The following is a 22897-nucleotide window of genomic DNA, read 5'->3' as shown; positions in this document are numbered from 1 at the left end:
CAAGGGCGCTGTGTCGGCCGGGCAGCCCCGCCAAATTGCGTCACCAGAGGCACAATTAGCGGCAGGAACGAGCCTCCACTGGCGGGACGCGCCTTCCATGCCACTCTACACGCTCCGCGTTCGCGACGCCCTCAGACCGCGTCTCTCCACTACCGCCAAAACCACTATCAACCCCGATCATGGCAGGCTCTGGCCAGCCTTGGTTTCTCCACCAACCTTCGCTTCTGCTTCTCTTGCGTCTCAATGCTCACATGTGCGAATGTTTGATATGATCATTGATTTACCTTTGTTGGTTTGACCGTCTGCTTTCTGACTAGCACATATATATACCCGCCTAGCATGGACCTCGACAACTATGATATCAACCAGGCCAACACCTCCAGTCCCGTGTTGCCCTCCTCGTCGCCCGCCAGCAATCTCCTCTCGCCCACAAGATCGTCTCGACGCAAGGAGAGACGTGCTCCCTCGGTAACACCAAGACGGTTTGGTCGCTTCTTCACACCACGAAACTCAGCGTCTATCACAGGCCGACGCATCCTTGCCAGCGTCGACTCCGGAGACCTCAATCGACAACCCAACTCGCCACACTCGGTATTCAGCGACGCTCTACACTCAGATGCCATTGATTCATCGCCAATCCAGAGTCCTAGTGCTAGGAAAAGGGGCCACCCCGGTCATGGAGAGCCGATCGCTTCGAGGAGAGGCATTGCCCTCAATGATATGGCGCCGCCACGCCTGAACTTTCCTCCCCGACAAAGGGAATCCTCGCAGGATGTCTTGGGCGAGTGGAGGAGCAAGACATTGGTAATGATTCGCCCTATACGGAGCAAGGTTGAACGACGTTGCTGACACTGACCCAGAATCGGTTCTTCAAAACAAGCCGCGGGCAGGAGACTCCACCAAAGGATAAACTTGTGCGAGATGCACTCGGCGGGCCGCCAAGCAAGCGACACCGCGCTGAGGTTTGCTTTCCGAACTCCATTCACACGCGTGCTGTGTGCTAATTCATTGCATTAGTCTCCCGAGCGTCATGTACCTGTGCCTACCCGCAAGCTGGCGAATCGGGGCCTCGAGGCTCAGATTGCGCACAGAGCATATGGCGATGCTTGCTTCCCCGGCAAGCAATATCTTGCGTATCCCGCTGCTGACCCGAGATTCGAGACTGCCAACTTTTACAGCAACAAGGAGGATCACGAGACCATTTTGAGCTACGAAGGACCTGGCGAAACAACACCATTCTGCCAGGCTAGCTTTAACAGCTCGCCAGTGACGGCCATTGGCGATGAGCAGGGTTACGTCAGACTGCTCAGAACCGATGGATTGTGTAGCAGCGCAGGAAAGGTCGAGTCGTTCTTCAAAGCGCAGGACAATGCTATTATCGATATGGACATATCGGCTGATGACATGAGGCTCGTGACGGCCTGCGGCGACTGGTCTGGCCGTGTATTCGACATGACGACACAGAGTGCGGCAGTGAACCTCAGAGGCCACGCATCCGGCATGCGTCAGGCCCTTTTCCAGCCAGGGCGATCCAACGGCGACGTCTTGGCGACGGCAGCAAAGGACGGGTGCATCAACATATGGGACCTTCGGTGTAGCTCGCTCCCGGTCAACACGTTTTCTACCATGGCTGGCGACGACAGTCAGCAGGCGAGACGGCGGAATCTGAACCTCGATATCCTGGATGCCAAACCTACCAATCCTATGACGATGGCTCACGTTCGCGTCGCAAACGGCAGCCAGAACCCTGCATCCATCACAGCGCTGCAGTGGTTTCCTTCCGGCCGCGAGCACCTCCTCGTCTCCGGGTCCGAGTCTTCAGCGGCCATCAAGCTGTGGGATATGCGCTGTATCAAGCCTCGCAACCGCGAGCAAGCCGTCCCCCTCGCGATCACGGCTGAGCCCAGACATCACACCTTCCGCTCATACGGCCTGACGTCTCTGGCATTAAATGGCGACGCCACTCGCCTGTACTCCGTCTGCAAGGACAACACCATTTACGCCTACTCGACGGCTCATCTCATCCTCGGTCACGCCCCCGAACTGGTGGACAGCTCGATCAAGCGCAAGCCTCGTGGCGTACAGGGAATCGGGCCCCTGTATGGCTGGAAGAATGAACGTCTCAGCGGTATCACCTTTTGGGTCAAGAGCGCCCTCCGTCGTGCGAACGGCTCCCAATCCGAGCTATTGGCCGTGGGCGGAAACGACAAGGCGCCTGTGCTGTTCCCTACCGACGAAGGATTCATGAAAAGCTCTCTTGCGCAACAGAACCACATCATGGAGACATGCGCTGCGGCACCAATGACACCTTCACTCTCAGCGCCGAGGTCGACACCATCAAGTTTGACGCCATCTACTGCCAACATTCCCATCTTCAAATGCGGCACGGCCCTTGTCAACGGCCATGAGAAGGAAGTCTCTACTGTCAGCTGGACGCACGACGGCAAATTGGTCTCGCTGTCGGACGACAGCAGCGTGAGACATTGGCAGAGCGATGACGGGGGCGACAGGGCAAGATACCTCCGGGGCGTTGGTGACTTTGGCGGCGAGAGGTGGAACTGTGGCTGGGCAGATGTTGGTGCCGACTGGGACGAAGACGAGTGTTGAAAGACGAAGTGAAGAGGCACTTACTTGCCTGGTTGGTTCTTGGGCAAGGCGCTTTGGGTATCCTGGCAAGGTTGTTGGTTTTGGCGTTGGATGTTGGCATTGCGTTGCATAGCATGGCATGACACTGTACGGCATTAATGATTCACGACGGACATCTGTCTGGTCAATGACGAAATGATTTCTTGTTTTCAAAAAGCAAACTTTACGTACCCGAAGATTAAGTATTTCCCACCTCTATGCTATCACGGCTATGTACTATCATCGTCTCGTGTGCTTCGTTCGTGTCCATACCATGGCTAAACAAGTACAGAATGCTGCCAAAAGTTCCAAACGCCTTGCACGTGTGCTGCCTGTATCCAGGGATATTATCGTCGATGCTTTCTGCTGGCCCGAGATGTAAAATGAAAAACGCCGCGCTAATGCACAACTGTCCTGTCCCCGTCATCACCTTTCCGACAGTCTCCTACGACCGCTCATGTACGCGCCAAAGACAAGTATACCCACTGCCACAGCAAGTATCCAGTTCGCCGTCCGAGTGATACGCATGCTCTTGGGCGCCTGCCGCATATGACCCATGAAATCCTCGACGGTTCCGTCGTGCGGCGAGGGAGGGACGACCTGATCGGTTTCGCCTTTGAGCTTCTCGAAAGGAAACGCCTTGCTGGACATGGCTGGACAGAGTTTGATGCTGCCCACAGCATGTCTCACAGGAATATTGTGTGCCTTGGAATGGGCAGCGCTGATGTCCATCGCCGTCGGTCCACCACATACCACGTCCAGCTGCTCTACGAGCAGTGTCATCTTCTCGAAGATCGATATGGCCTCCTGCACAATGTCGTGGCGCTCATTTTGCGAAAGTCTTGCCTCCGAATCTGCCAGCTTCCGTTTGAACTCGCACTTCAAGTCTTCTCCGTCCGTCGGGGTCGAGAAGTGGAAGAATCGGAGGGGCATCGAGCTTGTGACGTGAGATCTGCGGGTGCCATCTGTCTCCTCGACAGGGCTTGGTCGCTTCTCAGTGCACGCCTGCATCGTGGGCTTGACGTGGTCCGGGACCTGGTCCCAGAACTCATTGCCCGCCGACTGGAGCGATGCTCGGATATAACGACCGCCCGCGAAGAGCGCCATGAAGAAGATGTATGAGTATGCGAGGAGAACATGTGGCCGGTTCTCCACGGATCGCTTGATGTGATTAAGGAATTCGGCGAGTGGGCCCTGGTCACCGACGATCCTGAGCTGCTCTTCGATGATATTATGGTCTGTCCAGCCTGTCATAGCCTTGATGTCTGCCTTGAGTCTCTCTGTTCGCATGAGCCCAGGCAAACGCAGACTCTCCAACATGGAGTGCACGCGACCGGACACCGGCGTCCCAGAAGCCTGTTTACATCGTTGTGGCAATGCGTTCTCGCCAACATCAAGGTCCGATTGTGCAGCTGCATCTTCGATGATCGTCTCGGCTGGCGGCAAGTCAAGGATTTTCTGCCATAACGACTCGAATGTGGTGTATATCGGCGTGATATGGAGAAGCCCAGAGGCATAGAGCGAGGGATCGTTGGCTTGAGGAGGCAGCGCAAGCGGCAACCGAGAGATGATCAGCTTGTTGAGTCTGGCGTGCGCAACGCGCGTAGCGGCAGCGATGGACTCGACGAGAGACCTATTGTCGCCATCATCGTCGTGAGCTCTGGGTCTTGCCGTGGCTACCATGGCCGAGACGAGAGATCGCCAGACCCCACGTCCGGGAGGCGCGAGGGCCTAGACGAGGCGAAGCGACGGGTATAGGCTGTGCGCGTGCTCGCGGAAATAGGCTTGACTAGGGTCGCGGCGCAGATTGGAGCGTTGGAAGTTGAGGAGCGCGGTGCGGATAGCGAGCGTTTGGGCAGAGGTCGGAGGTATGAGATGAAGATCAGGGTCTCTCAGATCGATCTGGGGCGAGATCTCAAGTACGTAGCCGCGGCTTTGCTGTGCGTAATGAGACGGATCCTTCCTAGGTTGATTATTGATATCGTAGCGTGATCCAAACCCGATGGAATTGTTCGTCGCGCAACGTAGCCGGCGTTGTTGTTTGATGCTGCTGCTGCTGCGTGCTCTGGGCAGACTGGACCCTTTGTCAGAAGGGTCTTCTAGGAGACAACTGACCCTCTGAACAGCAGGTTTCTTCAATACTGTCCGTCCCCATTGCGGCGACTGTGACCAAGGTTACGGTGCTCGCTCCGTGGATTGGTGGGGTTCGCCAAAGCATGGAAGTCTTATTACCAGCATTCGCGACGGAGCGACGTCCGGAGATCGAAGGTTTGGAGGGGGATCGGCCTTGAAGGGCGGGACAGGAGCGGATGTTCCTCCGCCAGGAACCTGGAAGGCAAGGGCCGCAACTGAACTTGGCCTGCGAGTGGATCTGAGCACGGGATTGGGAAACGGGATTGGATTTTGGAGATGCCTGTGCCCCTCCGCATCCAGCTGGTCTGGTGGTCCCTGACGCTAAAAGAAATCTATTCCACGGTGAACGCTAATAATTATCGGTAACTCGATGTAGACCATGCTTGCCTGCCGCGTACTTACACGCGCTCGCTTCAGTGGCCCACCGCGTCATCCTCATCCTCCCGACTCTCGTGATTGACGAAGACAAACGACGACAAGACGATGGCCGCGCCCACCCAGTAGACGAAGCTCGAGTACATGCCGTACTGGATCATCTCCCCGATCAAGGACAGCGGAATGGTCAGCGACAGGCCGACGGTCACCACCAGCGGCGTCGTGAGGAGCATCGCGTACGCCCATGCCATGTCGCTGACCCACGACGCGCAGGAGTTGACGACGACAATGGTCCATATCCGTGCCGTCGGTGGCATCTCGAACTGCTTCCAGTTAGCTGATGTTGCCCCCTAATACGATACACCATGGCGCCGTACCGGTTCAATGTTGGTCCAGTGTAGGATGAAAAACAAGGGCCACAGGAAGAGCAGGTTGAAGACGCCCACCATGCCGAAGAAGAGGTTCATATCGACCCGGTCCTCGTTGCCCACGCGCCGCTTCATCACAGTCACGTAGACGCCGTACACGACCGAGCTGAGAAAGGCCATGGCATCGCCAATGGCCACCTGGCCCGTCGTCTTGTCGGGAAAGGACCCCCGATCGCCGTCGCCCGCCCCCGTCAGGTCGACCGTCGAGATGAGCACGACGCCGGTCAGGGAGGCCATGACGCCAATAAACTTGCGCATGCTGAACGCCTCGATGCGGAACAGGGCGCAGAAGATGAGCGTCCAGATGCTGCTCGTCGAGGTGAGGATGGTGACGCTGGCCACGCTTGTGAACCCAAGGCAGGCGGACGCAAAGTAGTTGGCGAGAAACCAGAGCATGCAGAACTCGAGGCTCAACCTCGACGTAGCCCGGAAGCTCAGCTTCTCCAGCCGGTCGTCGTCGTCGCCAATGACAGTGTCGACGTCGTCGTCGTCCACCAGCAGTCGCTCGCCCGTCTCGTCTGCCTCGAACATGACTTTCGGGGGAGGGATCTCCGAATTACACTGTCGCCATAACGTCGCTGTATCGTTTCGTAGACCGCGAAGCCCGCTTCGCAGTATGTATTTCGTGAATCGTGGCACCAGTGCAAACGCAAACACCGAGGTGTTCATGTAGAGGAGGAAGAATGGTTTGTCGTAGGTATGGTCGGAGAAGATGAACTGCAGGACGGTCAGATGTTTACTTTGAATGCGTGTGCACACTATGGCCTACACTGGCGAGGAAGTTGGACAGCGTCCACAGGAACACGGTGACCAGCAGCAGTGCGATGCCCAGCGTCCGCCTCGCGTAGTGTCCCAGCCCGAGCTTCGCCCTCCAGCCCCTAGCCACGGGCGAAAGAGACCTTGCTCGGAGTGAGGATCCAATCGACGCAGCCAGGTCTGCTGCATCGTCGGAGAATCGTCTGCTGGCCTCTGCCATGTCGTCTCGTCTCGTGAATCGTGCTCCTCAGTCGTTACGCAGCCAGGACGTGTCGCGTGCTTGCGGGGACGCTCGTCGACATCAGACCGTACCAGTCTACTGCGCGCAAGAAAAATCAAAACTGTCAACGAGTGAGGCCGCCGTAATTACTGCCGGAGTGCGGCGCCAGCTCAATCCAGGTGTGTTTGGATTGCGCAGGTCTCCTTCTTGGGGGAGAAGCAGGGGCCGTCGATCTGGCCTGGGTCCGTACGTAAGTGCCGGGATGGGGCGGGTGTTTCACCCATCAGGGAGGGTCTCAGTCTCACAACATGAACAACGCCGCCCTTCAAACAGTCCAAGAATAATACGTAGCAAACGTCGCAATTTCAGGTTGTCTTTGTTGATTGATGTTGGCATTGTTCTCTTGTCTCCTACGAGCTGTACGTCATCATCTTGGGTTCCATGCCCTTGCCCTCTTCCAGGACGCCAGCCTTGCGCAAAATCGACACACAGTTGTCCACCACCTCGGGCTTGACGCCTTGCGTCTTGGCGGGGAACTCGACCGTCTTGAGCCACTCCCTGGCATCGGGCTCCGTGTACCCCAACTCTGTCGAGATGTGCTGGACCGACTCCTCCGGGTTCTCGTTGAAGTGCTTGATGCCCTGGTCCAGCTTCCCAAACAGATCCTTCACCCGGGCGTCCAGCCCGTCGTCGTCCCTCGTGAGGTTGGTCGACGCGACAATCTTCCAGCTGCTCCACGGCGTGTAGATCTCGCCGACCCGCCTGATCTCCCCCGCGTCGTAGAATTTCTTGGACGTAAAGTGCTCCCACATGAAAAAGTCGGCCTCGCCCGCGTTGACAGCGGCGCGCAGCTTCTCAAAGTTGTTCAGGATGACCGTGTCCGCGTACGGCTCCTTGCCGCCGCCCGACGCGAGCCAGCCCTGCTGGTCGGCGAGGACATAGCCCATGACATAGCTGCCCGAGCCGATCCTCGAGACGCCAATCTTCTTGCCGGCGAGGGACTGGACGGATGTGATCTCGGGCCGCTCCTTGCCGGTAGAGATGGCCCAGCCTGGCAAGTCAGCATTATCCTATAGACGATACCCGTCCGTCCAGTCACTTACAGAGAGGCGTGTTGACGTAGGTCCCTACAAGGCGGTAGCCTCCGTCCCCCTCCACGCCTTCCTTCCCGAGTCCGGCAATCCAGCCCTCAGTCAGGCCAATGCCAATGTCGATCTCGCCTGCGCGAATCGCCGTGACCATGTGCCCCGTTCCGGAGGGGAAGGGGATCAGCTGAGCGTTGAGGCCATAGTGCTTCCGCGCAAAGTGCAGCGGCGTGGAGAAGTGCTCCGGCACAAAGCCGATGCGTAGGGGCTGTGAAGACATGAAGGGTAGTGGTTATTTATTACGTATGAGCAAAGCTTGTATAAATGTAAGATGAAGCCGGAGTCATCGGGGTTGAGTCGAAACTTGAAGCTTGCACCATGACATTGACGGGCCGATGCGGGGAGTGGGGTTGTAGGTACAGTTTCCATGAAGGTTGACAATTGGGGTCCTTTTAATAGTAAATACATCCATCTTGCTCCTTACAAATTATTTGCACGGCTGTTAATCAGTTCTATCTTTCCAGGATGGAGAACAGGCTCCAATGAAGCCAAGAGTGTGTTGCTACGAACGACTGACGCAAGCCTCATGATAATCCGAGTTATGCGAGTTGTCCGAGGCTGCAACCGACAAATGGACCACCGCAAGTGAAATGCGCGCTCAGGCCTAAAAAGACAAAAGTTCTAATTGAAGAATGAAAAAATCACAAGAACGCAGCAAAGTGACGCGTCGCACACGCATGCCGTCGCCATAGCCTCGTGAGGCTGAGCGGAACGACCCAGGAATCGTGCATTAGCTCCAGGGTAAGCGGGTTACTGGCTTACTGGATCACAACTTTCAGCCCTACGCCAGGCGACTCAACTTCTTCATAAGAACGAGACTGTCCCTCGTTACGGCATCAATCCCCTCTACTCTTCTCATGGATCTTCCTTCATGTGGACAGTTCACTCAGCATGTCCATCTCCTTGCACCCCTATGACCATGAGGATGCTCCGTTCCTCGACCACCCTGACGAGCCCATCCCTGACGAACCGATATACGACCAGCGCCGACCAACCTCAAAATGGCACGTCAGAAGCCCACGGACCATTGTGCTCATCATTGCCTCCATCAAGTTCGTCCTCGTCATGAGCGGCATGATGCTGCTCCTGCCCGTGTACCGCCTTATCGAGGACGCCCTCTGCCACGCGCACTATCACGACGACTCACCGGGCCTCATTGACGAGATGAAATGCAAAGTCGACCAAGTGCAGTCCCGCCTAGCCTTCCTCGTCGGCTGGCTTGGCGTTGTAGGTTCCGTCTTCAGTATGTCCTGTTCTGCCCTCCTCCCTCACGATGGCCGACTGACACCACTACCAAGACTTCATCGTGGCCTATCCATATGGCCTCCTCGCTGATCGCATCGGCCGCAAGCCCACTGCGCTGTTCGCCTACAGCGGTGTCGCCGTTTCCTTCCTCCTGTCGCCCCTCCTACTCGGCCCTGGAGCCAACGTGATCCGCGCCAACCCGTACGTCCTCCTAACTGGTACCCTGTTCACCATCTTTGGCGGTGGTGCCCCCGTCATGCTGAGGGCGCTGTATGCCATGGCTACCGACGTCAGCTCAGCGGAGGACAGGGCGAAGCACTTTCTCTACCTGACCATGGGCACGACGGCCGGCGCGATTCTGGGACCCCTGTGCGGTGGTCTCCTGATGGAGTCGTTTGGTCCCTGGCTGCCCATCTGGATCGTCGCGTCCACGGTCCCCGTGGTCTTTGTCATCTTCGCGTTCCTACCGGAGACGCTCGTCGTTGATACCAAGGAGCGTCAGACGACGGCGCAGCAGCTCACGCTGCGGCAGCACGTTGCCAAGGGTATCCAGGACTTGCTACGGTCATTGTACATGATGCGCAACGTCAATATTGCTCTTTGCATGCTGGTTATTCTCTTCACCTCGTCTGCGGAAACGTCGATTCTTGTGCAGTACATAAGCAAACACTTTGGGTGGACGCTGGCCGAGACGAGTGTGCTCCTCGCACCACGGGGCGTCATCAACCTCCTGGTCCTGGGTCTGCTGCCAAAACTCGGAGACCGCCTCGTCTCCCCGAGATTTGGGTTCACAGCCTTTGAGAAGGACTTGCTCCTCGCCAAGGTGTCCCTGTGTGTGGTAGCCCTCTCTGCACTGGGGCGCTTCTTCAGCGGAACCATCGGGCCTTTTCTCGTGGCCCTCTTTATCGGCTCTTTGGGTGCGGCCGAGTCGCCCCTGGTGAGGGCAGTCATGTCCTCATACGTGCAGCCGAGCTTCACCAGCCGCTTGTTCGCACTGGCCGGCATGTTCGAGGTCATTGGCACCGTGCTCGGCGGGCCCGTGTTTGCGTGGTGTTTCGGCAAGGGGCTGCAATGGAAGGGGATATGGACGGGTCTGCCGTGGCTTTACATGGCGCTGGCCATGGGGTTATGTGCTGGCGCATTACTGCTTGTCCGGCCCCCCAATGGCGATGACGAGGGCGACGTCTTTGGGGAGGCCGAGGACGACGACGATGTGCGGCCTGCGAATCCAATTAGACTTGTATAAGACAGGCTCACTGCCTGAATGTCACAATATTTCCATCTTAGCCACTTGCGTTTTTATGCTCATCGTTTATATTGATTATGTTACATTAGATTCGCCTCGCTGGTATCTACTAATATGGTGTCCGGCCGTGAAATCCAAGACGTCGTCATCTGAGCATATAGGTCAGATCCGGCAGATTCCGCAAAATTTTCGCGGCCGTATCTTCGTCCCCCTGGGATAATTGATGCTTCATCTCGCGATGCGTGGTCGCCGGCTTCGTGCTGCCAGCTGTGGTGGGTTGCGCTGGTAGTGTCATGGGGCCAGGTGACAGTGATGGCGATGGTACAAGCGGTTTTATTTCTGGGAATGGTTGCTGTGGCGGTAGCGGCTGATTTATCGGTTGTACAAATGTCTCGAACTTCAGAGGCGACAAAGGTTTCGCAGTCCGATCAGAGCCGGATACAGGGGCGGTTGGTGAGGTGGCTGCACTTCCGCTTTCAAAGATACCATTGCCAGTCGGGGTAGCGTTGGAAGTAGCTGGATCAGAGGCGCCTGTGACTACGGTCTCGAGAACAGCGCTTGCAGGGGCGGTAGGAGAAGTTACCATCTCGCCCCAGTCATCGTCATCGTCTTCTTCTCCCTCTTCAGCCACTCCCGTTATTGGAGCAGCGCTGAGCATTGATCCAGGGGAGTGCAAAATTGGTGTCACTACTTGGTCGAGAGACGGCCGGTCCATCGGTTTCGGAGGAGGAATGATCAGGGACTTGGGTCGGAGTTTCTCCCGCTCAACCGCATCGTTGGCCGCTGGGACCATCGACTGCGGTCTGCTCTTCATAAAAGGGGGCGGGGGGAAAACACCCGCACTGGGCGAGTCCCCTGACGAACTCCATCCGAAGCTGGCCGTTCGTGGCCTCTCCTCCCGCGCACTTATCCTTCGGTTTCTCTTGAGAAGAGCGTCGACGTCCACGGGCTCGACATCGGCGCCAGTCCTATCCCAACCAAACATCTTTCCGCCACCAATGGCACCTTTAGCTCGGTGCGCGAGGCCTACGCCTCGGCCAGCTATGGAGTCTTCTTCCATCCATCGCCTCACTGTCTGGAGTGTCTCCTTTCTCACAGTGGAGTGTGCCCAATCCATATGAACATAGTTCTCGTCGTTGCCGTGATCGTGTTTCCGCGAAGAGCCAAACCGTGAGACGCGGTACCACGTCCTGCGCTCCCCTGGCGTTGCAAATGTGTCGTCGATGATGTTTGGCGGGAGTGGTTCGGGCGCTGTGGTCGATGGATGCGTCTGAGGAAACAAGTCATCCAATAGAGAGAGATCAATGGGCAATGCTGTAGGCACAACCTTCTTCGCATATGGTGTTTGTGCTGGCGGATCATCGGCCAGATCTGGCTCATGGTATGCTGTCTCATCCACAATGACGGTCTGGTCTCCGAAATCCTCGCTCTCATGGGGTTCTAGCTCGCCGGCAGCCGGGTCGGGGTCCTGCTCTAGCACCCCTGAAACAGCTGTGCTGGTACTGCTGCTAGATTCGCCCTCCGATTCCTCGTCTTCACTTGGTGCCTCAAGTGGTGAGTCTAGTGATGGTAGCGTCTTGTCCAACGGTGAAGCATGTCTTGAGATTCCGTCATACAAGTCCACGAGCCCTTGGACCTTGGAGCCCTTCCTGCTGACATCCGGTCGTTCTATCCTGAGCGCCGGCCCAGGAGGGGGTCCATCCGGCGACTCTGCTCGTGTAGGGGAGCTGGGCTGTGGCTCGTCGTGTTTCCCTTCCGATTGGTGGTGAGAGGTGTCTGAGAAATCATCGTCGCTGACCTTGTGCGAGCCGGTAGACGTCGGCTTCTCTAGAGCGGTTGGGGGCGCATCCGCCTCGGGCCCAGATCCAACAAGGCCCGAGTCGTCAGCTCTCTGGCCCCATGGCACAGGAGAGACACTTCTCGACCTCAAAGGACTGACGGGCTTGAGTCCCGGGCTTCTCCCCCATCCGGGACTCTCTGCCCCCGGTGCAGACGCCGCGTTCCACCCGCCCCAGCCGCCTTCGTCTTCCTCTTCACCCCACGGCGGCGCAGGACTCTGCTTTCGGGTATTTGTGTTGAACGCGACTGCTGGTGGCGGTGTAACAAGTTGTATCGCTGCTATAGATCCATTCTCGTTCGTATCCCAAGGGGAGCCCCAAGGATCGTCCATGATGGGGGCATGTCGTGGTGGATGCAAGTCGGGCACGTTATAACATGACTGTCGCGTGTCGTGTCGGCAGCTTGTGGGCGGCGCGGGCGCGGGTCGTCTGCAGCTTCCGTGATGCCAAGCTTAGAAGAAACGACAGGTTCGGGTGATGAACCAGGCAGTACACAATTGAAAGATATCCTGTGCACCTCAATGCGTGTTCAATGTATGGATGGGAAGACAGCAATGCTTGCAATCTGCAAGCCGGAGGCAAGGTAAGGTACAGTCTTTGGAGCCAAGACCCGCAGATCGACTGCCTGACGCGATCCGCCTTACCCGGAGTGTCCCACGTCTTCGACATGTGTCATCTACTACTCCGGACTCCAAGTACCTGGTAGTAATTAAGATAAGAAGGTACCATACTTCATTTGATCAGGACTCCCACGCAATTGTTGAGGACCAGGAATTCATGGCGGAGAATCTCCCCATCACAACTCTCCGTATCTCGCATGGCAGTAGTTCATTATCATTTACAAGTCTAATATAAACCAGCAATGTAGGACTTGCGTATCGCTCATGGCACGCCACCAAGAACTCAAACAGCCGAAACTCCAATCGCTATGTTCCAGCATGTTGTGATGGTAATATCATATCCGTTGACCCCGTCACCCTCTGTTGTTGCGCCTGGCAAAACCTTTGGTCTTTCTCAGACAGCCATCTCGTGACCAGGTCGGAGGCACCACTCCTTCGCCCGTCCCGCGCCCTGCTTCTCGGCCACCGTCTCGATCGTGTTCTTGACTTCAGTTCGCGACGCATTGTCGCGGAACTGATGATAGACAAAATCGATAATGCCAACTTTCGACAGCGCCTTGTTGTCGAGTATGGCCTTCTTCACATCGTTCATAATCTCGGCCTTGACTAGCTTCGCCTGGGGCGGAGGGGGACCAGCCTTAATGGCGGCGAACGCATCGCTATGAGCTGGCGCAGGCGGAGGCGGCATGTGCAATGCCTTAACAGTCAAGTTGACAGGGACTTTAGGCTCTGGCGACCAATAAGTAGCGGTCCACGGATCCAAGCCAACAGTCTCGTCGAGTGATTCTGGGAATGATTAGAACAACCCTTGCCGAAACATACAGGGCAAGTGACTCACCGATCATCATTTGCATTTTATGTTGGTGAATCAGGGGGTCGACAGCTTGGTGGCCCATCCCTTCGAAACAAACTCCCGTACTCTCAGGTTCCATGGTGTTGATGAACAATCGTCGAGCAGGACCAGTGTCTTCGGCATCGTCGAGGAAGCCATCCATGTCGTCTTCATCGTCTAGCTCCTCTTCCTCGTCGTCGCCATCCAGGTCCTCGCCTTCCTCTTCCTGCCACTCAGCCTCGGAGTCGTAGTCGTAGTCTAATGGCAGAAGCTTCCCTGTTGAGCATTTGGCGAGACCCCTCATGTGCTTCTCGCCAAGCACAAACTGCTTAAAAGTGCAAGTACCGTAGTAAGGAGGGCGTACATCCTGCGAGAAGGCGATGACTTTTAATGGCACTTGAGACAGCTTTTGCCGTGCCACTTTCATAGTCTGGTTCTGTCCATCTGGTCCTGCATTCCCTAGGTCTTTGTACATCGCCTCCATAATGTGTCGAACAGGGTGTTGTTGCTTCCCGCGTCGCGTAGGCTTGCCGTAGGACTGGAGCACTTCGGCCGCCCTGAAGGGACGGCCCTCAGGTGAGCGCGTGCCCGAGAGGTACTCATCAAGTATCGACGCCTTTGTCTCCTTTGTCTCATCGTCCATTTGGCAATTTGTAGTCGGCGCCATCGTGACATGAGTTCCAGCGCAATATGGCATGAATAGCTTTCGGTACGGGGCGTCTGAGACGGTCGACGTTGTGCTCGTTGCCGCTTTGTTCGGCGATCCTTGGGTTGGTAGACTGGGGGCCTTCTTCGACGCAACGGAACCACCAAAGAAACTTTTAAGCTTCGGTTGTTTGCGTGCTTCTTTCTCCTTGGCCTCTTCGATTGCTCGCTTTTTATCCTCCTTCTCTTGGGCCTTTTGCGCCTTGATCTTGTCTTTTTGTTCTTTTTCCTCGGCTTTAAGGCGATCTTCCTCTTCCTTCTGCTTCTTCCTTTCCTCAGCCTCCCGTGCCTTCTCCTCCTTCTTCTTCTGTTTCTCGGCGGCCTCTCGATCTCGCTGAGCCTTCTTCTCCGCCGCCTCCTTGTCCCTCGCCTCTCGCTCAGCGGGCGTCAACTTCTTCTTTTGTGCTTTTGCAGTTGGCTTCACACTTTGACTTGAGGTAGCTGCATTGGGTTCCGCTGCTGGTACAGTCGAGCTTTTGCTTGGCGTTTGTGGAGAGTTATGAGTCGTCGCACTATTGCCCTCGGTAAGAGCTGGGGAGTGGGTGGGCGGCGATTGTAGCTGAGTTTGGCCGGCTGAGGCTGTCAGTTGATGATTCGATCGTTCGAAAGGGTGTAGCTCACGACTGAGGCCAAGTTTCGCGTCCCCATGTTGGCGTTTTGGGGGTTGTTCTTCTGACTTGGCATTGTCCGTGAAGTCCTCATGTGATCGTTTTCGGCAAGCCAACTCGGACTCTTGGATATTGGAGGACATTTCTGCCAGCGCTGCCCCCTCTGCCATGCTTTGTGAGGGTGTTGGGAAAGTGCCAACGGCGATATAATCGTCTGTCGCTGAACGATAGCGAGGGTCTTCGTGTGATTAGGTGAATGGAACAACACGATAGAGTGGGCGATGCCAATTGTCGTCGCGCAAACAGAACGTGCCACTAGAATGTGCACAGGAAGCTTTTCTCTTCGCAAGAGGAGTCGTTGAAGTCTAGGCGCCAAAGTCGAGATAGGCCAGCATAGTACGGAGTAGGTGAGAGGGAGGAACTTTAGGCAACTAACGCGACAGAGCCGCGTGACCCTTGGCACCTCCTTCCCCGGACGCGATTTCAGGTCCCTCTTGACGCGTCAAGCCACAGTTGTAATTCCGCCTTTTACCCGGCTCCGACCTCAGCCACACCAAAAAGGACCCTGGCATCAATGATGCCATTTTCCCCATCTCCCCTCCATCGGATTCTTGCAAGGAGTTCGTATCAAGGTGGGACCGACCCTGAGGCAGTGCTCGGTGCCGAGCATTGATCTCTGGTATTTTTTTATTAATTTTTTTGGGTTCCTAGACGTAGCCGCCGGGAAGTTTCGACTACGCGATCCGCGCTTGGGATGTAACGTCGCTCACAGTAGAATTAGTGCGTGCCATCACGAAGAGCAATCGATCATGCTTGGCGATCAATGCGGCCGACGTCACTGTTGGCCACTGGCGGCCAATGGTTCGGATATGTCCTCACACACCCAGCGAATTGTGCTCTGTGTACAATAGTTCCTTGTTCAATTACTGCTCTCGTCGGTTGGTATCATTAAAGTGACGCTCCCTTTGGCTTGCTCCTGCATCCCATGGTGACTCTGGGCGATGCCACGTCAACACATTTGTACGAACCACAACTTCTATAGCGAGGGGATGATTGGGTATCCAGATCCAGGCCCGGAAACATTGGGCTATGTAGAAAATCAAACACAATAGAGGACATAATCATATAGCTCACAACGCCTATATGCCGATAGCGCACGAGACCGGCCCTGCGCCTCCGCTGTGCATTCATTCTCTTAGTCGGGGTTGGCGATGTACAGACGTTGGCTGGTAAGAGTCGCCGTTCGTTCGTCGACACTGCCCCTCCTCTTGAGCTCTTCGGGGTTCTTAACACTCTTCTCACGAGTGAGGGCAGAATGTAGCAATGAGTTACTAGCAAGGCGAGGCGCGTTGCCCAGCTCCGCAACATTGTCGGCCTTCTCTGCCTCAGTCTCCGCGCTGTTTGTGCTCTTGGCTTTAGTGCTGGCATGATCATCAGCACCTCCCGCCTCTCCGTATTGCAGTTGTTGTTGCTGCTGCTGCGAGGGGAGGTCCACAAGACTTCCAGATCGCTCGGGCGTGTCGCCTGGTGTCCAATTTTGACTGTTTCTGCTGTTGATGCTGCCTTGACCACCAGAGGTTCGGTACGCCAGGCCACGGCGGCCACTAGCGTTGCTGCTCCGTCCACTGCTCCCCGTTCTACGATGGTGCAGTTTCGAAGATGCAGGCATCTTGTCGTCGTCACTGCTCTCGCCCTCGACCTCGGTGGCGCTCAATCGCAGGGGCACGCCACCAACACCGACGTGATTCTCACCGGGCGTGAGACTCACGACGGGCTGCTTGCCGTGGTGTCGAATTTTCGCAGCGACCTTGTTGGTTGTGCTGATGCCAGTGTTGCTGCGGCTGCCACTATGGCCGCCTTGGCGACGGCCACCGACAACCTCGAGGTTCGCTCGTTGCTTGGCAGCACGCTGCTGCGCGGCGAGTCGCGGATCCTCGTACTGGGCCCGGTCGCACCAGACCGTGGCCTTTTGTTTTCGGAGAAGAGCAACATAGCTGGAAGCGCTTCCGTTGGTTGTGCCGGCCGAGCGATTCGATTCAGAGCGGCGAAGATCTGAGGCAGAGGACTGGCGGTACGCCGCAGGCGGGGCCATGCTCGAAGTGGTGCTGAAAGTATTTACCGATGGTGTGCGTCTCGAATGTGGAAAGGGATGACCGGGATGTGCCATGTGTTGCTGAGATTGAGGATGTTGCCCTTGGTAGAGGTTCGAGTGCGGTCGTTGGCTGGCGGGGGGGCCATAACTGTCTACGGGTCTGCGCTGCATTGTCGGCTCAAGCATGGTAACGCGTACGACTGGTCGAAGGGGCGTCCGTGCTCGGCACGGGGTCGGGAGCAAGGAGCAAGGCGGGAAGAGGATCTGGTGATCAGACAGGCTCAGCCCGGTGGGTTTGCGGTAGTAAGACACAGGTCGTAGGACAACTTGGTTGGAGGTGATTTGGAGTGCAGGACCTCTTGTAGCACCGTCGAGATGCAGATGGGGAAAGGGCAGTCGATCACAATGCGATTAACCAAGCAACCTCAATGCAGACCACATGAAGCGGATGGTGCCTGGGACGCCTGCGCGGTGCGGTAGGGAAGGGAAGAAACTGAGGGAGGGAGTGGTGGGTAGCGGCATAGATGAGAGAATCTATGCGAGTTGGTGGTGGTGAGAATGGGCTGACGGGACCTGATTGAGGTGCAGGCAGCTCCAGTCGCTCGCTCGCGCCATGTCGCTTCCTCCAGCCGCAGCGAAGACGCGGATTGATTGGTTCCCGACTGGCTGAACAGGAGCTGCCGGGCTTTGGTGCTGTCTTGGCATTTTTCGACGTTTTTCCTCTTTCCAGCCGTTGCACCATCACTACTGGACCATCCTCCCAGGCTCGCCCCCACTCGTCAAGCGCTGGCCAGCGGGCCCTTGGCTGCCTTCAGCTGTGTAGCAGTCAGTCTAGCAGAGGCCTCAGCCGAGGAAGAGCCATTGGGGCTAAGCGAGCGGGACCAATCAGCTGAGCACGTCCGCGCGGGTGTTGATGTAATTCTCCGCTCTATGAGCTCGCAAAAGCACTTGGCCCAAAATCGTCAGTTCATTCTTAGACGTTAACTTGGCTTCTGTCCTTGGCCCTCCACTGCCAATGCTGAGGGCCTGAAATTGTCGCGCCGCGCGCGCATCGTCACCAGAAGGTTCAGCACTACAAGCCGGAGGCAGCTTGAAAGGGGACCAAAGATTGGCGAGGACTCTAATTGTGCAGTCTGTTGTCCGCCACACACGCACTACACCATATGCACGTATGGCCTGTCTTTGGAACATACGTAGTGGGTGAGCAGCCGTCGCGATTGGGTCCCGGTTTGTTTTCCTAGGTGGGTTTGCTTCGTAGGGATGGAGGGAGCTAGCTGATTACTTGAACGCCAAGCGGGAGCAGGACGAGCTACTGGGAAGGAATTGTCTCAAAAGTCCTCGAAAGGCTTGCTGCCGTCCGCTTGTGAAAAGTCCCTTGACTCCAAGGCCAGAACAAGCAAGCTGTCCGTGGTGATGAAGAACTCCGTATAGCTCTAGGATAGGACTAGCATCAGGGATGCGGGGAGAGAGGACGCTTGTTAATCTTGATATCACGGTAGATGCTGCACGCTGCAAGGAGCCCCCAGGAGTGCTTATCGAGGTGACAAAGAGGCAACATACTGCAGCCTCGGGGAACAAAATACCGGCAGTAAGCCTGATACAACAAATGGTGCTTCCGGAACCAGCTCGGTGTGGACGGAACGTGGTGCTCGGCCACCTGCGCTAGCAAACGCTGTGCAGCCGTGCATGTCCTAGATGAAAGGAAACATGGCAATCCCGCGTTCTTTGACCATCAGAATGAGCCGTGGTACATCAGATTGGGCCCGATAGCGCCAATTGGGTTCTGTACTAGTCTCGTTGGTTGGCAGCCTTCTCACGGATACTGTACGTAGGAATGCAACTAAACGCGCGCAGGAAGCGTGGGGCGTAAGGTAGTGTTGGGATTGAGGAAACAAGTATTCTGCGGGATGCGACACTCATTGACTTCGAGATCAAGATTTTCAATTATGCAGCCTTGTGTTAAGCTGTCGTCTTGTCTATCTTTCAGTGGACATAGATGTCAAGCCTCCTGCGCGTCACTTGACCAGGGCGGGCAATACTCGTCTATTACTCGCCCAGCAGACTGACTTCTGCGGAATTGCTAGAACAGAAAAGAACAGCTTCTTGACAAGCTTTGGGACTTCCTGAAGATGTTGAAGGACATGCGATTGTACAACAAACCCCGGGCCCCGGCTGGCCAAGCATATCCACTCTTGTGCATAATGGCACGTACGCAGATATCGCTGATCAGAGGTTCTAGGCCTCAATAGCCTCAACCTGTCCGGTTGACTTGCGCCAGGAACAAGTCTGACAGCTAATGTATGATTAGTATTTTACCATCATACGTAAATGTTTCGAACACAGGATGTTCCAGTGAGGGCTTTTGAACGACCCATTGGTGTTGAGGCTGTTGTCGATCCGAGTCCAGAAGCACTCGATCGCGATCATACAGGGACACTAATCCTGGATGTCCAAAGAGACGGTGCCTTGGCAGGAACTTTGCCTACTAATGATCGCCAACACCACTTACTTTGAAGATACGTCATGGCTGCTGACAGTTTAAGCCTGCTCTTGGGCGTCAGGGACGCGAAACAAAAGCGTCGTGCTCCGACGAAGAAAGGAGGATGAAACGTGTAAATCAAGTATGGAGAGATAATCAAACGATCAATCTCGATCCCCATCAATTGATCTATGCCTCGGTCGGGGCCGGTCGCTGCGTGCGATCAGATTTGATGATTAGTGCCCGAGGATTTGCGCAAAGAAGAAATGAGGATCGGGCTGACGCCATGCGCCTAATCCACAATACCCGGGACCCACGCCGGCTGTCCGGTCTCCAGACCCTCCGTATTACGTAGAATCCTCCAGCATTTCGAAGGGCTAGAACAAGGCCTAGATTCAGCCTCGAACTGCCAGATTCTCCGGCAGATGTACAGAAGTCGGGCCTATCTGATAAGTGTTGTTGAGCCTGATTATAGCTCACGTTCTATGCTCTGTGGGATTTGTGATCATCATAATGACCTCATCACAAACGGTCGCTCTACCCCACAATCATCGGGATTCGTGTAGACAATTCGCCAAGACAAGACACAGCGACAGCCCTGCGCCAACAAAGAAGCTCGCGATTGAAGAGCACTGACTATTTCAGACCCTATTGATACGATTCATGCGCACAAGGCGGAGCTCTGCTTGTCGGGGACTTGTGTACATAGTACTTGTGCAAGCTAACGCTGCCTCAGCTGAGGCTCGGAATTTGCCGGGCCGAATCCCAAAGTCTAAACGGTCAGCTGTTGGTAACGGCTCGCGTGTTGATCGTGAGGGGCCGTGTAAACTTTATGAAATCGCCGTAGTCTGCGGACTGGGTCCTTAGAACCGGCTCTGCTAGAAGAAAAAGAAAGTTTCCCCTGAGGGTTCGCTTCATGGGCCTTCGTTGACGACAATCACACACAAATTGAGTGACTCAGATTGCTGTCGAAGTACGGATACTAGTGCGCAGCAAAAAGTAGTAACTGCCGACGGGACTCGGGCCCTTTAAGACGCCAACCCCGCCGAATGGTGAAATGTCTCGGGCTGCCAAAAGCCGGGCTGGACTGCTTGGGGATTGTTGACACGTATGTTCACCAGACGATTGCAGGGTAGGCTAGTAGCCGAGGCAAGCTGGCACGCGATGTGTCTTGGCTGAGCAGATGACATATTTTTGTGAAATTAGTACGGATAGATGTCACCAAGTGTGATTAACAAAATACGTAGCAACATTATAGGCGGTAGGTGTATGGCAGATCATGTGCCAAACCCATGTGATTGTTAACTGGACTGTCAGGCGACTGATATCCATCCCGGCATCAGCAGCACTACTTAGCGCACCTGGCTCGATGGCATCATCAACCGCAAGCGTAAGAAAGTGATACAAATACAGAAGAAAACGCATAATACGAAAATAGTGAGAGAATGTGTCAAATATGAACTTATACACTGTTAGTAACACCAGTTGTCCCGGGGATTCATTAATTAGGAACAACTACAAGACGCACGTCAAACCCTGGTCACAATGACACCGTGATGGACTCGAGTTTTGGCAATCGCGGGGACGGCAACTGCCAAAAAAATTTACCGCTCCATGTGCCCACGTTCTTCATTTGCGCATCTTTACAGGTCAGTCGCCAACCCCATCCGAGCGCTCCCTCGTTAGATCATCTCAGACAGCACAACCGGCTCCCGCCTTGTCTGAGACTCCAAGTGCCAGTCCGTGGGCGCGCACCGGCGCCGACAGCCCAATCACCGCGCTACCCCGATAGCACGCGCCGACAACGAACGATCGCTAGTTGACGAGAGCTGGTCTCAGTCGCATCGACGCCTCGCAGCTTTTATTGCTTCCGTAGGTTTCAACTTGAGCGTACATCGCAGTGATTTGCGCGCGCATTGGGAACGGCGAGCGTGGGATGCACACTGCGCCTGAGCGTGTGACCCCCAAATCGCCATGAAGTTTGCAAAGGAGCTGGAGCGAGATGCGGTTCCAGGTACGTGACCAACTGGCAGATCGTTGTTTTAGAGGAAGTTGGAGGTTCCTGGGGGTTCCAAAGCGAAGGCCGCAGCCGTGTAGCTCTGCCTGCCGGAAGCCAACCTCTGGGAGATGTGCATTTTGGACCAATACGCTGACTACGGATTCTAGAATGGCGAATAAAGTACCTGAACTACAAAGCCGGAAAGAAATACATCAAGGCTGTCGCAAGGGCCGTGTATCGCGCCAATGGCACTCCTCGAAATACTGGTGGACAGACACCCTCGTTCTACACGGGGCAACAAGTGCGGCAGCGAAGACCGCAAAACGCAGACGACAGCGACGACGAGAGCGATGGCGAACATGATGATTCTTTCTTGGAACGGACGACGTCAACGGGGGCGAGGCAGCAGACGATGCCACCCAAGTCGATCCCGATGCCGCAACCGTCACGGATGGAGGACGAAGCACTGAAAGATGCCAATGATAATTTGCAGTATGGAAGCTTTGTCAAAACGTCCCCGGCCACAAAGGCAGACATGAATGACGATGGGCTTTTTGGACTACCGCCACCGGCCATGCAGGAACCAACATCAGAATCCCGAGAACCCCAGAAGCCCTCGGATACTGCGCGGAAACAAATGGGACGTCTTACGGCGCCTCGCAGCGCATCGGCAGGGTCTGTACTGGCAGCGAAGAGAGCCAGTGATCCGGACGCGCATCTGCTGCCGAAGCGGGCCATGGCTGGGCAGGTCTCCCAGAGTCCTTCACAGCTGAGGCGACTGCTGTCACACGGCCAGGGAATCAACTCGAGGCTCAGCCCGAACAGTAGGAGTGGCGTCAACCTGCAGCCCTTTGATCTTGTCAGGGAGCGGGAAGCCGAGTTTTACCGTTTCATGGACTCGGAGCTCGCCAAGGTCGAGACGTTTTACAAGATGAAGGAAGAGCAGGCCGGAGCACGGCTGATGGTTCTGAGAGAACAGCTTCATGAGATGCGCAACAGGCGGATACACGAGATCGCAAACAATGCGCATCCAGACGACCCGGTCGATGGGGTGCGCAGGGGAAGCGACAATGACCGTTTGATCCAGAACGGGATTTTGCGGCCCATCAAGAGGAAGATGTTCCCGCCAGGACCCAACAGCAAGGCCTTCCAGATCATGCCACGTACCCCGATGGTCGGTAATTCTGCCCCCGGCGACGGGGGTCGCGATTATAGTCGACGACCGCAGGATCACGATGTGTCGTATCGGACGGCGAAGCGCAAGCTCAAGCTCGCTCTGCACGAGTTCTATCGAGGTCTTGAGCTGCTCAAGTCCTATGCGCTGCTCAACCGGACTGCCTTTCGGAAGCTCAACAAGAAGTTTGACAAAGCCGTCAATGCACGACCGCCGTATCGCTACGTGAACGAAAAGGTCAACCAGGCCTGGTTCGTGACCAGTGACGTCCTGGAGGGCCACATTAGGGCCGTGGAAGACCTCTACGCACGTTACTTTGAGCGCGGCAACCACAAGCTAGCGGCAGGCAAGCTTCGAAGCCTGACCAAGAAGCAGCC

At 55.8% G+C, this 22897-nt stretch overlaps 8 protein-coding genes across 8 annotated transcripts; 2 read left to right on the top strand and 6 right to left on the bottom strand.

Annotated features, from left to right (window-relative positions):
* Positions 1 to 73: 73 nt before the first annotated feature.
* Positions 74 to 2785, top strand: F5Z01DRAFT_664871 (WD domain-containing protein). Its single transcript, XM_046264131.1, has 3 exons — positions 74 to 804; positions 861 to 962; positions 1018 to 2785. Exons 1-3 carry the CDS (start codon positions 340 to 342, stop codon positions 2605 to 2607), a joined length of 2157 nt encoding a protein of 718 aa, XP_046114868.1. The 5' UTR covers positions 74 to 339; the 3' UTR covers positions 2608 to 2785.
* Positions 2786 to 3051: 266 nt separating this feature from the next.
* On the bottom strand, positions 3052 to 4308 carry F5Z01DRAFT_677440 (uncharacterized protein; the record flags this gene model as incomplete). Its single annotated transcript, XM_046265354.1, has 1 exon — positions 3052 to 4308. One exon carries the CDS (start codon positions 4306 to 4308, stop codon positions 3052 to 3054), a length of 1257 nt encoding a protein of 418 aa, XP_046114867.1.
* Positions 4309 to 4739: 431 nt separating this feature from the next.
* On the bottom strand, positions 4740 to 6785 carry F5Z01DRAFT_337673 (vacuolar membrane protein). The gene is made up of 3 exons (XM_046259182.1): positions 6331 to 6785; positions 5511 to 6278; positions 4740 to 5456 (listed from the first exon to the last, which is right to left on the bottom strand). Exons 1-3 carry the CDS (start codon positions 6535 to 6537, stop codon positions 5172 to 5174), a joined length of 1260 nt encoding a protein of 419 aa, XP_046114866.1. The 5' UTR covers positions 6538 to 6785; the 3' UTR covers positions 4740 to 5171.
* Position 6786: 1 nt separating this feature from the next.
* On the bottom strand, positions 6787 to 7968 carry F5Z01DRAFT_337672 (uncharacterized protein). The gene is made up of 2 exons (XM_046259181.1): positions 7641 to 7968; positions 6787 to 7588 (listed from the first exon to the last, which is right to left on the bottom strand). The coding sequence occupies exons 1-2, from the start codon at positions 7900 to 7902 to the stop codon at positions 6948 to 6950; spliced, it is 903 nt and encodes a 300-aa protein (XP_046114865.1). The 5' UTR covers positions 7903 to 7968; the 3' UTR covers positions 6787 to 6947.
* Positions 7969 to 8445: 477 nt separating this feature from the next.
* Positions 8446 to 10219, top strand: F5Z01DRAFT_664865 (major facilitator superfamily domain-containing protein). Its single transcript, XM_046264130.1, has 2 exons — positions 8446 to 8925; positions 8981 to 10219. Exons 1-2 carry the CDS (start codon positions 8574 to 8576, stop codon positions 10171 to 10173), a joined length of 1545 nt encoding a protein of 514 aa, XP_046114864.1. The 5' UTR covers positions 8446 to 8573; the 3' UTR covers positions 10174 to 10219.
* Positions 10220 to 12667, bottom strand: F5Z01DRAFT_664863 (uncharacterized protein). Its single transcript, XM_046264129.1, has one exon. It carries the CDS (start codon positions 12341 to 12343, stop codon positions 10319 to 10321), a length of 2025 nt encoding a protein of 674 aa, XP_046114863.1. The 5' UTR covers positions 12344 to 12667; the 3' UTR covers positions 10220 to 10318.
* F5Z01DRAFT_664862 (putative chromatin assembly factor 1 subunit A) lies at positions 12668 to 15246 on the bottom strand. Its single transcript, XM_046264128.1, has 2 exons — positions 13470 to 15246; positions 12668 to 13417 (listed from the first exon to the last, which is right to left on the bottom strand). Exons 1-2 carry the CDS (start codon positions 14944 to 14946, stop codon positions 13026 to 13028), a joined length of 1869 nt encoding a protein of 622 aa, XP_046114862.1. The 5' UTR covers positions 14947 to 15246; the 3' UTR covers positions 12668 to 13025.
* A 725-nt stretch (positions 15247 to 15971) lies between these two features.
* F5Z01DRAFT_683631 (uncharacterized protein) lies at positions 15972 to 17054 on the bottom strand (the record flags this gene model as incomplete). Its single annotated transcript, XM_046265867.1, has 1 exon — positions 15972 to 17054. One exon carries the CDS (start codon positions 17052 to 17054, stop codon positions 15972 to 15974), a length of 1083 nt encoding a protein of 360 aa, XP_046114861.1.
* Between the last annotated feature and the right edge of the window lie 5843 nt (positions 17055 to 22897).

This window comes from Emericellopsis atlantica (genome assembly GCF_019669845.1).
Source record: "Emericellopsis atlantica unplaced genomic scaffold F5Z01scaffold_31, whole genome shotgun sequence".
NCBI classification, from domain to species: Eukaryota; Fungi; Ascomycota; class Sordariomycetes; order Hypocreales; family Bionectriaceae; genus Emericellopsis; species Emericellopsis atlantica.
The sequence above is the reverse complement of the archived record's forward strand: the minus strand, read 5'-3'. Positions and strand labels throughout refer to the sequence as shown.